Source organism: Lactuca serriola, chromosome 1, assembly GCF_051521515.1.
Source record: "Lactuca serriola cultivar US96UC23 chromosome 1, Lser_US96UC23_V15, whole genome shotgun sequence".
In the NCBI taxonomy this organism is placed as follows: Eukaryota; Viridiplantae; Streptophyta; class Magnoliopsida; order Asterales; family Asteraceae; genus Lactuca; species Lactuca serriola.
Genome location: NC_136408.1, coordinates 35,568,850 through 35,586,471, shown reverse-complemented (window position 1 = coordinate 35,586,471; position 17,622 = coordinate 35,568,850). Strand labels below are relative to the sequence as shown.

At 33.9% G+C, this 17,622-nt stretch overlaps 1 protein-coding gene and 1 long non-coding RNA gene across 2 annotated transcripts; both read left to right on the top strand.

Moving 5' to 3' along the window:
* LOC145083060 (F-box protein At1g67340-like) lies at positions 1–1,627 on the top strand. The gene is made up of 3 exons (XM_079023354.1): positions 1–340; positions 453–615; positions 723–1,627. The coding sequence occupies exons 1-3, from the start codon at positions 174–176 to the stop codon at positions 1,458–1,460; spliced, it is 1,068 nt and encodes a 355-aa protein (XP_078879480.1). The 5' UTR covers positions 1–173; the 3' UTR covers positions 1,461–1,627.
* Positions 1,628–16,512: 14,885 nt separating this feature from the next.
* On the top strand, positions 16,513–17,572 carry LOC145068038 (uncharacterized). Its single transcript, XR_013688921.1, has 3 exons — positions 16,513–16,757; positions 16,835–17,012; positions 17,089–17,572. It is a non-coding gene; the product is annotated as an uncharacterized LOC145068038 (long non-coding RNA).
* Positions 17,573–17,622: the final 50 nt, after the last annotated feature.

Sequence of the window (17,622 nt, the reverse complement as noted above, 5' to 3'; positions counted from 1 at the left end):
ATCTTGTTACGTGGGTTCTTTGTCCTTATTACTAGGAGTTTTTCATTCATTCATCTTTTCTCCTCTGTTCCTCTTCATGAACTATAAAAGCGTTTCAAGTATTCCCTATTATCACTTTCGACGACAAACACTTCAAAATGCTCGTGCAGTTTTGAATTTGTTTTCTGCAAAAGATGAAGAAGCAGCTACGACAAAGAGGAGGAGGAGCTGTTCTTTATGGAACAACAACAACAAGATCCGATCTGTTTGAATCGTTACCTGATGAGATTGTTATTGTAATTCTGTGCAAACTCACTTCTACGGCATCTTCTCCGGCTGATTTCGTGGCTGTTCTTCTTACGTACGTTTTGTTCTAAAATATGCATACCAAATTTCTGGTGTTTTGTTAGAAATGATTGTGAACTAAAATTTGTTTATCTAATATTATAGTTTTCCGATTTTTATTCTTGTAGATGTAAAAGGTTGAAGAAATTAGGCGTGCATCCTCTGGTTTTGTCGAACGCCGGAAGCGGAGCGGTTGCCGTCAGAGCTAAAAACTGGTCTGATGAGGCTCACCGGTTTTTGAAATTGTGCGTCAACGCCGGCAACAAAGAGGCGTATTATACTCTTGGAATGGTAATTGGTAATTAGTATTTGCTTGAATAACGGGATTGTGGTCGTAGAAATCGATGGATTAGTTTCGTTTGGTATATATTTAGAGTTGTTTTGTGTTTTTTTCCTAGATCCGATTTTATTGTCTACAAAATCGAGGAAGTGGAGCGTCGTTGATGGCGAAAGCGGCGATTAAGTCTCACGCGCCGGCACTATACTCACTGGCTCTGATTCAGTTCAACGGCAGTGTAGGCAAGAAAAACGATAAGGACCTCCGAGCTGCAGTTGCTCTCTGTGCAAGAGCCGCTTATCTCGGTCACGTCGACGCTCTTAGGGAGCTCGGACACTGCCTTCAAGACGGTTACGGTGTACGGAAAGACGTCGAAGAAGGACGCCGTCTCCTCGTCCAAGCCAACGCGTGTGAACTTGCGTCCGTCCTACGCGCATTCAACACTACGCCGTCTCATCGACCGGATTTAATAGAATCAAATGGATCACCATGCGGATACGGTTCAAGCTTACTGGAGAAAAAACTCCACCCTGCGAACCGGTTTTTGATTGAGTGGTTTGGGTTGAGAGGCGGCGGCGTTCCGGGTCCGGGTCTGAGATTGTGCTCCGATGGGTGGTGTGGTCGACCGGAGACCCGAAGGAATGAGTTCAGAAGATGTTCGGGTTGTGGGATGGTGAACTACTGCTCACGTGGGTGTCAGGCGCATGATTGGAGGGTGCACCATAAGCTAGAGTGCGCACCTATGGAGGAATGGAATCATGTTATTGACGGCGTAGATGAGGAAGAACAGGTAACTGATGATCGGACGGTTGAGATCTACGAAATAGAAAGCGATGAACCTCTGGACTCTTCTCTATGACTATGACTACGAGATTTTTCATTCCTTTTTTATTTTTTGTTTACTTCCTTTTGTATTAAGATGACTTTAAGAGGACACATGAGTCTCGTGAAAGAAAGAAAATTAAGTGTCAAGATAATGCAAAATCAGTGTTTTTTAGGTAAATATTATTACAGTTGTTAAATTTATCTATTTTCTCAATAATAATATTTATATTTCAAAATATAATTCCTAAATCCATATATATATATATATATATATATATATATATATATATATATATATATATATATACTAGGTTACAACCCGTGGAAACCACGAGTAAAAAAATATAATAATATTGATAATTAAAAATGTAATGAAAAATCAAAAAAATTATAAATTTTTATTAAAATAATAAAATATAAGTTTTTTGTCTAAATTTTTAATTGTCTAAATCACTTAGTGCTCTATGTGAGTTTCACAACTATCAATATAGTATTTCAACTTGCGCCTAATGTCTAATTGTGCAAAACTCCTCAATTTTTTCATGGAGTTATAAAACCTTAGCTAAATCATGTATATGCCAAAAGTCACAATTGTGCATGAACATTCAAAAGTTCCCAATTTTCAAAATAATCATCTATTGTTTTCTTACTGTGGTCCTATAATAGAGAGAATTTGCTTTAATAACACATGACAATCAACCCTCCAATGTTAATACATGTACATTAAACATCTATGATGAAAGGAGAATTAAGTACTTACAAAATGAATTTCAAAGACTTACCCCTTATAAACATCCTCAAATAGCAAAATACATATATTTTTTAACAACAACCTACTTCTAATTACATATTAAAAAATTAAGCAAAAAACAATTTTTTTTGCATAGATGGACACATGCGAGACTTTCAATTCTTTTTGTACAACCAATCAACTAAAGGGCCAAATGCATGAAATATTTGTGTACTTCCATTTTGTTGTGTATAACATCCTCTTTTATTTCTTCGATTACAAATTTGTACTATGAAAAATTTTCTTATTATGACTTTTACTTTAGAAATTCTAATCTAAAAGGGAAAAAAGTTTAAATATTCCTTTCCATGTAAGTAAGATTATTCGCATGAATTGAAAAAAAAAAAAAAAAAAAAAAAAAAAAAAAAACTTGTTAAAAGTCATAATAAGAAAATTTAAACTTTTTATTGGCTACATCTACAAAAACCAAGTGTAATATATTATATTTTATGTCTAGAACCAAAGAAGACAAATGCATGTGATTAAGCAAACTGGTACATCAGATTGAAGAGCAGATGTAGTAATCATATATTTTTCTGGTTCAACAGAAAGGAAAGACGCGATTAGGTTGACAACAGATTCCGGGAGTTCTTTACACCTTTCCCTAAAAGAGCTTTCATAATCACGTGGTTTAAACATTATTGCAAGATTTAGTGACGAATTTTTCCAGAACTCATCTTCTGGATTGCCACAAAGCATGAATATTTTATGCAATTGTTCAACCTGCAATGTGGTTTCACCGCCCAATCAAAACAAACAAATTACAAATCGCAAATCCCAAGTATAAATTCAAGATTTTGAATCCTTATTACCTTTGTTCTCCCTTTTAAGATATGTCGACCACTAAAAACTTCAACAAAAACACATCATCTTCATTGCCTTCGGTTCGTTTCTTATCTTAGAGTATTTGCGGTAACTCCTAAAATAGATAAATATAAGAAAAAAATAGTTATATTATTTAATATATTTAGTTATCTATCCAAACAAATTCCCATATGTAACCTATCAAAACATAATGAATAATAAAAAATAAAAATAAAAATTTAATTGAAATATTCGCATTAAGTGAAATTAGAAACAAAAGTTAGCACATAATTCTGAAATGGGAAGATGTAATTTCTAAGGACTCTTTTCTCATTCAATACAGATTTGACAAAACCAATAATCAAAATCAATCCATTAATCTAGAAACAAAAAACTAAGCTTATGAATTTTTGAAAAAATCTATCAAACGGATTCAATTTTTTCCATATTCAGTTAATGTGATGCTTTCTATAAATTTAATGATCAACGCTATTAGCAAAATAATTGAAATCCATTTGAATTGTGGAAGTAAAAGAATACCCTTTTGAATCCAAAATCAAACCGGGCAACTATTACCTGTCATATATGGGACATCCTATACAAGACTAACAAAATAATTCAATAAATGAACAATAATGATCAAGAAAACAAAGACCGGAGTAAAAGAAAAACATGTCGCAATTGTAAGAGATATATCATCGAACACATAGCGGACATTAATATTTAGACATAAAAAAACCTTACCTCGACCATCAATTTCTCGATCTGATTAAACATTTGTAGAAAATCCTCCTCATTTCTCATGACATCATTCTCGATTGAGGAAAATTGCTTCAGCGTCCAAAAGTTTTACAAAAATTGTAAGTTACTTTATCAACAAAATGCTCTGCCTTTCATGAGATTAAACAATGATTATGATATCAACATTCCAGTTGAAATAAAAACTAACTTATTAACTATAGATATTGGTAAAGATGGACAAAAAAAACCACAATCGGACTAATGAATTTGGAGACTCTGCTTCAAGTAACCTAAATTAAAACAATAAATTGAAGCTAAAGAAGAAGATTACTTACTTAAAATCGAGATTAACAACTTGCAGAAATCTATTATTCATGACAATCGTCTTCACACACACACACACACAGAAAGAGAGAGAGAGAGAGAGAGAGAGAGAGAGAGATGAGCAGATAGATTAGGGTTTCAAATTGATGAACGGCTGTCTCCCGATAATAATGAATGAATAAGAGGCATAAAGGGTAATTTTGGAAAATCACTTACGTGATTTAGGCAGGATAAATCAATTTTGGGGGTCTAATAAAATGCCACCTGGCAAAATTGCTTTTATTTATGAGACTAGTTGTGAGACCCGTATGTTATACGGGTTTGGTAAAACAAAAAATGTATATAAATGTTTAAACAAAAATTTATTTAAATTTGAAATTTTAGATTTGAAATTTAAAATTTGAATTTAAAAAGAAACATATTAAATACAATATATAAGTACTAATATTGTAATTTATTCACTATTTTTAATTAAGGCGATTAATAATTGGTGTGTAAATTTGATTGTTAATTAAGAAAAGATAAAAAATGAGAAAATGACAAATGGAAAAAAAATTATTCAAAAATACCAAAAAATGACATGTGTTCAAATTAATGTAAGAGTGACAAGTGGCAAAAAAAACCTTCATTTATTAGAGAAGATTAGGGATATATATATATATATATATATATATATATATATATATATATATATATATATATATATATATATATATATATTAAGGAAAATCATAAAAATAGTAATAGCTATTAATAAATAATAATATAGCCACGAATTCGGAAGCGGCCTCTAAATAATCAATTCAATTGTTTTATAGTATACAAATTTTATGCAAATATTCCAAAAATATTTAATTTGTAATTTTTCATTTCATTGCTATTACTATAAGCATGGATTAACATTATTTGGTTTTAAATAGAAATACTAAAAATCAAACGGTAAGATCTCAAAATTTAAGATCAAAAATTTCGTTTTAATTAAGTTATTATAAAATATAAGAAAATATCCATAATAATATATCATGTCAAACTAGTATGTCAATAATCAAAACATGTCATCATAAAACAATATCAGAGTATAAACCCAAAGATCTCATGTGTGGAAAACATAGTTGATGCGTTGCGATCGAGTCGGCTCATTTCCTTTGAAAACGAAGTACTTGAAACCAAAACTGTAAACTGTAATCACGAAGCTTAGTGAGTTCCCCCATCATACCACATACCATACAGATCACGTACTGGTAAGCATATATGTGTGTCCGGCCTACCCTGTCAGGCATATCTCGGTGCCCGACCAACCCTATCAAGCATATCTAGGTGCCCGACCTACCCTGTTGTGCATATCAGGGTGCTTAACCTACCCCATTGTCAGGCATACCGGGGTGCCCGACCTACCCCATGTCAGACATATATAGGTGTCCAACCTACCCTCCGGTGTATCTCAACCGGTTACAAGGATTATTTCACCCCTACCACTAGCACATAATAACATAACATAAACATACTGACAGGCATACCGGGGTGCCCGACCTACCCCTTTGGTCCTTTTGACCTGATACATGGACTATTCCCCCTACTACCACTATCACATAACATCATACCATACTAGCACATAAAACATAACAGATAGTTGCATACCAGAAAATTATCACAAAGACAATCATCTAACAAACAACTCCTACTAGTGGGCCGACATTGTGGCCTTAGACCCACTTCTACTGGAAGGTAACTCACATCGCGCTGCTGAAGTCCATTGCAAGAAATCCTTAACTGTTGTCCTGGCAACTCCTCGAACTATCAATACTAGAATATCACCTAATTAGCAATTGGGTCTCAAACCATGATCCTTAACTCTTACTTGGGGTGAAATGACCGTTTCACCCTTGGTCCATCCAATACTCACAATCGAGGCCCAAAACTATAAAATCCAATAAAGTCCATCAATAGCATAATTTTTCGAACTGGGCCCAAACCATGTCATGGGCCTTTTCTTAAAGTCCATTTACTTTTCTGAACTAATGACTTTCCATTGGCCCAAATGTCCAAACCCATTGGGCCCAATCAAGGCCTAACTACATTGGGCCCACTAAGGCTCAATTCATCATCCAAGGCCCATTAGGGCAAGCCCAACAAGGCAATCCCAACCAAAAGTCCATTACTCTAAAATCCTTAGCCAATTATGAGCCCAAACCAAATGATAAGTCCAATACCAAGCTAGCATACAATCAAAGAGTCGAAAACTTGCTCAGATGTAGCTCACATCGTGAACACCTTATGCTCACGTCGTGAGGTCGTGATTTTGGCCCAGAAAGTTCCTCGAATGCACTCTCACGTCGTGAGGCTTCATTCCTCATGTCGTGAGTTCATATCTAATAAAAAAATGAGCATTAAGCTCCTAATCCATTAAGCCTTAACATGGGACAATCCAGATGGTCTTCCTTGACCCCAAGGACCATAAAAGTCGAAGCTTTTTAGTCACATATGTCCAATACATGACATAAACACTATCTAGGTCAAAAGATGGGTATAAACATCAAGATTCAAACTTGGAGTCCATAACTTGCACCAAAGTCCAGATCCAGGGGTTCTAATAAAGCAAATGACTCAATGGTTCATAAAGTTGCTAACTTTATGAATGTAACGACCATAAAATTCAAGCCAAATTAAAACATTTTAATTCATTCAAAAACCATTAAGTTCATACATTTGTTTTCAAAATAGTTTAAACATCATAGTGTCCCCCAGAACCATATCACATAAATCATAAAACATGAGGAGCGGTACGATCACGCCTTCGCCTTGCCACGATCTTCTAAAGTACCTGAAACAAAACACTTAACTGTAAGCCCGAAAGCTTAGTGAGTTACCCCCAAAATACCAACCACACATAAACATACTCATAACATATCACAAATAGAACAGCCATGCACATCGGGTCTACTGTGGGACTGGTCCGCCGCATCGGCCTTCAGTCCAACGGGTCCACCCTCCGAGTCTAGCCATGTATATCGAGTCTACAGTGTTATTGGTCCGCCCGCACCGGGCCTTCAATCCACCTGGTCCACTCTCTGAGTCTATAGTAATGACTGGTACGCCCGCACGGGGCCTTCAGTCGACATGGTCTACTCTCCGAGCCTCGGTGCGTTTGGTCCGCCCTCTTGGGGCCTTCAGCCTATCCGGACCGCTCGCTGGGCCTTCGGGATTATCCGGTCCGCCCTGGGTATGTTGGCCTACAGCACATAGCAGGACCCGCCACAACCCAACCCCCGTCAAACAACCATGTGCACATAAAACAATTAATCACATAACAAATCCTTAACCAGACAAACAGTCTAACATATCACATAGCATATCAACATCCTAACCAGAACTCCGATCTAACCAGTCACTAGCATAACATTACCCTATATACCAGGTACTGACCTTAACTAGGTCACTAACATAACACCATCCTAAATACCAAGATGCAGATCTAGCAAAGCAATAACATAACAAACAATACCCGGATTTCCATCCGATAAAGGGCCGACCTTGGTGCCGTAGACCCTGTCGATATAATGAGGATAACTCACCTACAATTGCCGACTGGAAAGATAAGACCAAGCTGCTCCGACCACTGACACGATCTTTACCACATAACACTACCAAAGGACCAATTCCATAAATACCCAAAATTACCAAAATACCCTTGGAAGTCAAATAGGTCAAATCTTGGTCAAAGTCAAAGTCCTCATACAAAGTCAACCTTCCTGGTTGACTTCTACTCGCCGAGTCACCCCGTCGACTCACCGAGTTCCCACACCCAGAAAACTCTCATATCACAACTTAACTCGCCGAGTCGCCCCAAGACTCGTCGAGTCCAACGATCTCTAAGTCCCATCCTGTCCAACTCACCGAGTCGCCCACCGACTCACTAATCCAAAGCTTTAACCTAAAAGAGATTGGGTTCTGCGACCAGACTCGCCGAGTCTAAGAACATACTCGTCGAGTCCAAGGCAATCTTCAACAGACTCGCCGAGTCCATGCACATGTTCATACAACTCGTCGAGTACACCCATGTGACTCACCGAGTCTCTCCAGTTCTCAACCCATTCAGAAGCTATTCGAGCCATGCAGAGGCTCAAATCCATATATCCACCCTTCTATAATCTAACCCTCACATAAAGTTGCAAACTTTACGTGAAACCATGGAGATATAGGCCCAAAACACACTAGGGCTTGGGTTTTGGACAAAGGGGCTTCACCAACAACTCAATGACTGAAACTTTATGACATTATGGACCATCACAAACCTAGATTTGAAGTAACAACCTCAGATCTAAGCCTCTAACTCGAAATAGCTCTTAATCATACCAAAAATGCCCCAAATCCCAAATGATAATAGATCTAGATACCAAAGAGCCCAAACAATAGATTATTACCTCCAATATATGCTCCAACTGAAGTAGATCCCGGATCTACACCACTCCTTTGTAGCAAGCCTTTAATTCCTCAAGCTCTTTCCACCAATTTCCTCTTCCAAGCTCCAATCTCCTCAATAATGAAGTCTCACACGAAGGTTAGGGTTTCTAGAATTCTCAGGAGGATTAGGAGGCTGCGAGAGGAACATAAAGTCCTTTAAATAGAGTGCAAACCCTAAGATTAGGGTTTTCTCATTCCAGCACCAACTCGTCGAGTCCAGCTTCCGACTCGGCGAGTTGGTCACTTAATTCGCGATCCAAACCCGCTCCGACTCGGCGAGTAAGCGTACCTACTCGTCGAGTCCCTTCCTTTATTTACACTTAGCACCCTTCACTCCTTGTTCCGAACTTAGGATGTTACAATGAACCTCATGTTTGGTAAGGCAAGATCTCATGCAAAGAAGGTAGCCAAAACCTAGATCTAGCAACCTCAAGTGAAAATGTAGGATTGTTATACCTTACTTGAGCTCACAAGTTACTTAGCAAAGATAATAAAGCATTTAATTGATTAATTTATACCTCCTCATGAATGTCCCCATGCAAATCCCATCTCCACTGTTTATCGAACCAATGATCTTTTAACATGCATCTTTTATTGTTCTCAAGAATGAAAACAATAGGAAAACAAATACTTAAAGGAATATTACCAATCCACACCTCTTCCCAAAAAAATAATATATTCGCCACTGACTATTTTTCTATGCAATGAGGACATCGGAAAAATATCTTTATCATTCATTTTGTGTCAAGCCATCATAATCCTCGGTCAAATACCTTGCCCATGAGGTTTTACACCTCCTACTATATATGCATTCTTCCCATAGATTGTTTTAACAACATGAACCTATAATGCCTCTTTTTCACACATAAACCTCCGTCGCCGTTTTTGAAGAAGCATATGATTGAAAGCTTCTAAACTTCCGATTTCAATACCACATTTTTTTCAAAGCAATCGTTAGATCCCAGCTAACCCAATGAATCTTCTTGGAATTTGCATCACCTCCCCAAAAAAAATTATTGGTAAAGCCTCCAACTTTCCTTTAACCTGTAAAGGCATAAAAAATGACATATAATAGGTTTTAAAGCATTGATCTTCCACCATCGAAAGCATATTTGCTTTCCATTTAGACTTTTTTTTTCAAATCTATCAACAATCATATGTCATCCTTGAATTCGAGTCATATACAAACCCACCGGGATCCCTAAATGCAAAAAAGAAATTTTCTTCTATATTATTATAATTTTAAATCACAATCTACAAGCAAAAACAAAATTCATGACCTCAACAAGACAATAAAAAGAAAAATTATTTACAAAGTATAGACATATATCGAAGACGATTGTTACAATTTTTTTTTTTTGACATATCTTATAATTTTGAAACAATCGATCAAATGGCACCATGAATTTTCCAAAGATTTATATTCATAACTTGAAAATTATATAAGTTATATCATCTCAATAAAATTAAATGACAGGTTCAACAGAAATAAAATTGTAAAATAAGTCGTTTATTTTGTTTTCTGTTTTTAAATAACCAGTATAATGTTTGAAAAACAAACATAAATTCATTCCTTTGTGCAAGATGTACCAACCGAACACCTAATAACATCATGCAAAGTGTAGCTATATTCAAGACTTGGAATTAATTAATTAATTATATTATATAAACTATTATTCGATCTCTTTAAAAAGATATTTTATTATATATGTTATAGATTAGTCACAATTTCATGATTGGTCAATGTAGTATCTATTCTAATAAATGAAGGATGTTTTGTCATTTGTCACACTCTTATTTAATTTGTCAAATGCTATTTTGTGGTTATTTTCAATTTTTTTTCCATATTTCATTTTATAAGTTTTTTTTTTTTTTTTTTTTTTTTTTTAAATTCCATATAAAATTTTAATATAATAATTGCAATAAATGTAGTGATAAATGAACAATGTCATTAATGAAACTTACCACATTAATGAAACTTACCATTTAATTTCAAAATTCTCAAAATTAAAGTTCATTAGTTTTTTTGTTTATTTATTAAAATTATTTGTTTAAATTTAAAAAATAAAAAACATTTTCATTATAATAATTCATTATTTTTTTTATAAATTCAAAGTTATTAAATATTTATACCTTTATTTTTTAAAAAAAAATTAACTCATGTAATACATGAGTTTCACAACTAGTAATGTAATATGTAGACGCAATCACTATAAGTACATTCTGAATGTGTATCCCCCTACATATGAGGGAATAGTGTTTTGTGTACTCCTCATTGTGAGTGGAAGTGTATTTATAACCTTATCTAAAATGTATCATGTCAAGACAACAATAAAAAAAATTATACTGCTTTTTATTTTATTGTATGGTCGCAACATCTAACTTTTAAGATTTTATTTATTTTAAATGATTAATACATCCTTAAAAGCATATATTAAAAAAATACAAAAATTATTTATGTAATTTCTCTCTCTCTCTCTCTCTTTCTCTCTCTCTCTCTCTATATATATATATATATATATATATATATATATATATATATATATATATGCAAAAGTTCAACAAAAAAACCATTTTAAACCATAGAACCAAGACACCATTATTTTTTCAAGTTTTAGAACTTGTTATTTATCGAAAAAAAATTCTAAAAATATAGAAATTCATAACTTTTTATCTTCTTTCCATTGATATCAAATTTGATAATTTTTTTATATTTTTTTTTATCTGTTCAGATTCTCATTGTGAATCTGCACTATAAATCATTAATTTTGTATAAATTCACTGTATGAATTTGTACAAACTCACAATGTGAATCTGCATAGATTCATTGTGTGAATCTAAACAAATCATATTTTTTTTTATCAAATTTGATATCAAAGATGAGGATAAAAAGTTATGAATATCTATATTATTAGTTTTTTTTTGATGAAAAAATTGCTCTAAAAGTTGAAAAAATATTGGTTTAAAATGGTTCCTTGTTGAACCCAACTATATATATATATATATATATATATATATATATATATATATATATATATATATATATATATATATATATATACCTCTTTTCCTATTGACCGAAAATATGTGTTTTCATTTATTTATTTTGGAACTAGTTTATAACCCGTGGGAACTACAACTACAAAATTAATTAAAATTTCATAGTAAAAAAAATCAAAATTAATCAATTATTTTAAATAAATTATTAGTTAAGAGATTTTTAGATATATAAAATTATAATCGTTGATTTAAATAAATATATAAAATTATATCATCTTATAATCTGTATTAATTTTATTTTAATTTTTATTCTAATGTTATTAATTTAATGTAATTAAAGTGGGAAATTTAAAATGAAAAATTAATAAGTTGACAAGTGGAATAACTGGAATGACATTAATTAAGATGCCTAATTGGATGACACATGACAAAACGAGAATGAACTTATTTTTTTTTTATTAGAATTGGAAGATAAACTATAATATTGATTTATGTGTTTTGATGATTTTTTGGTACTAGTTTAGATTGATATGCATATTTTCTTACACATTGACAATATTGTTACCAAAATAAATTGTTGAGGCGGTGATGATACTGTTTTGCATATTAGTTCTCGAAGCTTCAATCAGTGCAGATTGGTGAAATTTGGTCAATGTAACTTGGCATGGTAACATAAATATGGTTTGCAGCCATGGCAATGTCTGATTCAAACTTGCAGATCTTAGCCTTTTATCCAAATTTAGATTATATGTTTGAGGTAATATATTAATTTTGTAAGGTAAACAATTCTATTCATACAAGGTCAGGTAAATTACTAAATTACTGAAGGAATGAATAAGATAGTTTTTGCAAGGGTGTTGCTCTCCTATGTTGAAATTGAAGTCAATCTGTCCCTTTTAGTAAAACATCATTGCCGACGATTCTCTTAAGAACTCGACAACCCTTCAGTTATGGGTATTTTTTAAGCACATAATATCTTACATATGAAAGTTTCTTTCGGCTGATCTTGTAATTTTCATCGTTTATAATAATATTATATTGTCGTGCTCATTGTTTTTCAACAAAGAAAGACATATTTTTATGAGATATGCAGCCTTTGAATAATATTTGTTTGTTTATATAATCCTTAGTTTTTGTGTGGGTTTGAAGAGGTTCGTGATCATGAATTTGATTGTGTCTGAGTCTATTCGAGCAAAGTTAGAGATTATTCGCATCTTGGTGAAACAACTCCGATGGTTGCATTTGCTTTTTCAGTATTTTTTTCTTAAATTTTCCATTAACAAATGTACAGTTAACACTAGAATTATATATTAAGATTTATTAAAAATTAGATATTAAAATTTAATAAAAAGAAGGGGAGAAGTTGGACAATCCGTGATTAACAGATATGTAAATAACATAAAAATAAACTGTATATAAACTTTTTTCTTTGGTCTTTTGAGACTAATCTCGTGTTGGTCTCGGAATGATCGAACTTTTTAGAACCGGTCTACAAACAGTATAATTTTTTTTTTCAGATCGGTATCAACTGATCTTTTTTTGGGTCGGTTAAGCCGGCACGATTGGGGTTATTTTTCGGAATCGGTTGGAAACTAAGTTTTTTTGTTCATGTCTAATTTTGGTGTTGTTGGAAGCAAATGACTTGAGTTGGCTCGAAGTCGAGAAGAGATACAACGTTGAATCCCATTCTTTTGCATATAATAACGATTTTTAACTAATGATCGATGTATTTAGATGAACTCCAACCAACCACTAAAACACTATTATAAAGGCCAATAAAATGATGTTTTTATTTCAATTAACTTTTTAAAAAAACCATTTTAATATTTGGGAAAGTTTCATACCAAATATGAATGCCAAATTACATGGCTTCTAAAAAGTACGACTTTAATGTTTGGTTCGAATACAAATTCCAGTTTAGTGATAAACAATCACCAATTGAGTGTTTTATTGTTTGAATTGCTCTTAAAGCATCTGAAAAAATATACCACAAACCTATTTTTGACGACATTATGATACTTTTTGGAAATGATAAACTATTCCCTTGCGTTTATATAACCCTTAATATATTTAAAATTCACAGTAACCTTTTTATAATTTTTTTGGTATTAATTAAACCCTTATTATATATTTGAGTATTAGCTAAACCTATAAAACATTATAATTATCATTTAAGAAATTTAATTATTAAAATAATTATTTGTAACACTTAATTGAGTATGTTATTTTCTTTAAGGTCAAAACAACTAACTTGGATTAACGGGTATCACGAAGGAGTTGAGACATGTCATGGTGACATGGTGCGACACCGATGTCTCGAAAACTCGATAATTGTGTTGTTAAACATTGCGTGGGCAAACACGGGTCAATGCATGTCATATACGGATCATAACGGTAACATGAAGCATTGACGGGTTTGCAAACACTGTAATCACCGATCCGTCCATAATCGGTACTCACTCCTATGAAGCGGATTCGACCCCAAATCAGATAACCTAGTTTGTACTCCTCTTTCTCCAATCAGACTTAAGCCACACACATACTTTGATCAAAACCTGTTACGGAGGAGCAGAAATCATAATATATATATATATATATATATATATATATATATATATATACACATAATATGAACTTTTAGATGCATTAGGCTGAAGGATATGCCACGAGAAGGAGGAACGAGAAGCTTACCCGTACCTCGGAACAAATATCGAGGGTGTGTGAAGCTGGGTGCGGGAACAGAGCGAACGAAACCTTCCTCGCATCTTGTCTCCTGCTGTAACTGACCCATTAATTTTTGTTTTTTTTTCTTTTTCTTATTCAAATGGTCGAAAATGGTTAAATTATATATATAATTTTTTCAACGGCTATAAATCAATTTTTTTTTTGTTTCTTTCTTTCGGATCACTTTATTACCCTATAAACACCAAACCAACCCAACTTAATTTCTACACATTTTTCTAAATATTCTCTTAATAAACCCACTAAAACCCAATGTCGTCGTCTTCGTCCTTCGATTTGACGGCTTAAGAGGAGACAATACTTGTCGGTCCCGTCATGGTAAAAACTGTGGCGTATTTTCAAAACCGACAAGGTCAGAGTTCTTGTTCACGACCTAAAACAAGAAAGTCACAGTTGTAGAGAAATAGCGAAGTCATTCACAATCGTTTTATAGAAGACTATTTTGCAGATGACGTCGTGTTCGCTGAAAAGTTTCGATGACGGTTCTGGATGAGGAAGGAGTTATTTTTACATATTGTTGGCGATTTGGAAGGCCGTTTTCCGTATTTCTAATGGAAGCATAATGCAAGACACAGAAAAGGTTTCTCTCCAATTCAAAAATTCACATCTGCAATTCGTCAATTAGCATACGACATGGGGGCAAACAAATTGGACGAGTATTTGAGGATGTCCGAGCGTACAATACAGGAAATGTGTAAAAGTTCCCGAAAGCTATTACTTTGGTTTACGGGCGATGATATTTGTGCAAACCAACCATTAACGATGTCCAACAATTGTACACATAGCATGAAAATAAGCATGGATTCCCGGGAATGCTAGGTAGTATCGATTGCATGCATTGGGTTTGGGTATTATGCCCCAACGTATGTCGTGGTCAATACATGCGAGACAACCATAAAGAGTTGACGATTGTTCTAGAAGCAATCGCATCAGATGATCTTTGGATATGACATACATTCTTTGGTCCATATGGTGCATATAACGACATCAATGTTTTAGACCAGTCGCCGGTATTCAACGACATCTACCTTGGTAAGTCGCACGATGTACATTTTCTAGCAAATGAGGTAGCATATAAGTGTGGGTACTATTTTATTGATGGGATATATCCTACCTTATCTGTTTTTGTGAAATCGTTTACATATCTGAACGACGAAAAAAGAAAAAAGTTTAAGCAGACATAAGAGTTGGCTAGGAAGGACGTGGAGCGAACATTTGGTGTACTCACGAGGCGTTGGCAAGTACTAACGGTTGGGACACGGTCATTTGAAGTAAGAAGGTTGCAACACATAATGTATGCGTGCATTATATTACATAATATGATTTTTGAAGATGAAAGAAGAGTGATATGTCGATACAATGAAAATGAAGTTTTTCCAAATGTCGAATGAGCGTTGGTACGCAAGAGCATATGGCAAGTAGAAAAGAAGAACATGATCGCGACATTCTTCACATACTTTGTGTGGATTTGGTGGAGCGCGTTTACACAACCCCACATAGAGTATTGACACAATGATTTGTTCGACGAATCAGATGAAGATTCAGATATGTTCGTTGAGGGTGACGATGCCGAGGATCACGATGACGATGATGACGATGACGAGGATCACGATTACGAAGACGACGATTTTGAGTGATGTATTTTGTTTTGTTTTTTTTTTTTCAAATTCGGATATTATGTAATTCTTAATTATGTTTTTTAGGCCCCTTTTTAAATCCAGATTGTGTTTTTTTAATATTGGTTGTTTTCTAGGTTTTTTTAATCTTGAATGTAATTTTTATTTTAAGCAACGAAGTATTTTAATTTTTATTAATTTTTGTGTTTACTAATCATTTTTTAAGAAATTATATTTATTTTTTTTAAATTATAAATCTTAAAAATCAATTATTTTTATTTAAAAAAATGAAAGACAATAAAAAATGATAATTTTCTTTCTTTTGATGAGTAAAAAGAAAATAAAGAAAAGGGAAAATGTATCTATAACACAATAAAGTTTTGTCATTTGTCCGATTTGAACACTAATTTATTTTTTTTTTGTACAATGGATCACTAAAGTGTTATTTTACCTTTTAAATAGGGGAATGATTCAAATTTATTCTGGTTTCACCAGTTACACTTGGCTATGTGTTTTTTTTTCTTTTCCCTTTTTTTAATACGTGGCTTTTTTACCCTAAATTAAAACAACCCTCATCCTTTATGGCTTTATACTTCTAAATCGTTGATGCTTCTACCTCATTGGGATTACAAGGAAAAAAGAAATCTAGGGTTCATCTTTTTACTCAAACAACTGTTAGTGAACAAAGAGGCGGATCAAACTGGAACTCCAAAGCATCATGGGATTCTAGTGAGTTCTTACGTCTACGAGCTATACAACGAGGACATTAAAGAAGGGTCTGTTTCAGAGAAGAACCGGGGACTTTTTAATGTGAATGGGAAACTGATTTACACTCTACAATTGATGAATTCAGGTATGAATTATGCTAACAATACTGAGAATCCGAGTCGTTGTGTAGCAATGGAAGGTGTTGATAGGAAAATGTTGCAGACAACGTTGGACTGGGATTGTGGGCTGGAAAGGTGAACTGTTCGGCGCATGGTGGTATGAACCAAATAATGTGGTGGCGTGTGCAAATTTTGCCTTTGATGCTCATTTTCATATGATGGGAAAGGTGAAGGGACTTATGATTTCAATGGCGTTGCTACGTTGACCTCCACTGATCCAAGTAAGGGTCCGAATTGTTATATGTTTTTTTATTACTCTATTTCAAGGTAACGAAATAAGCTCTTTGGATGTTGCAGGTCATGGTTTTGTGATCGTTGCAGACAGGTGGCGAAACAGAAATATCTGCTTGCATATTCATTCCAGTAGAGCAGAAGTGATCACAAATCCTGAATAACCCACTGAAGAACATCCATTGTGAACAAGTCATCGTCGCCTGGCCAACTTGACTATCTGCACTCACCGGAGAAGCTATCAAGCATGAAGACCCTTTCCGTTTTCTTTTGAACCTCTGAGAAAATTGACAAGGCAGGTAACCACGGTGCTCCTGCTAGGAGGTGGACAATTGATGGGTGAAAGAAGGAGGCGGGAGGCGGACGGTTGTGGTAATGGTTGGAGTTAGAATTGGCTAAACACAAAAGGTATAAAGTCCATTTACGAACAAATGAAGCTGAGTGAGGATTGTTTTAATTTATGGTCTTGAAGAAAAGCCACATATTAAAAAAGGAAAAAGGAAAATCCATATAGTCATGTGTAACCGGTGAAACCGAAATAATTTTGAATCATTCCCCTATATGTCTATTTAACAGATAAAATAACACTTTAGAGATATG

Bases quoted from the DNA above. Each gene is read 5' to 3' on its own strand.
- LOC145083060 (XM_079023354.1), top strand. From the start codon at position 174: ATGAAGAAGCAGCTACGACAAAGAGGAGGAGGAGCTGTTCTTTATGGA. The intron at 341-452 runs GTACGTTTTGTT...TTATTCTTGTAG, and splicing joins TTCGTGGCTGTTCTTCTTAC to ATGTAAAAGGTTGAAGAAAT. The intron at 616-722 runs GTAATTGGTAAT...TTTTTTTCCTAG, and splicing joins CGTATTATACTCTTGGAATG to ATCCGATTTTATTGTCTACA.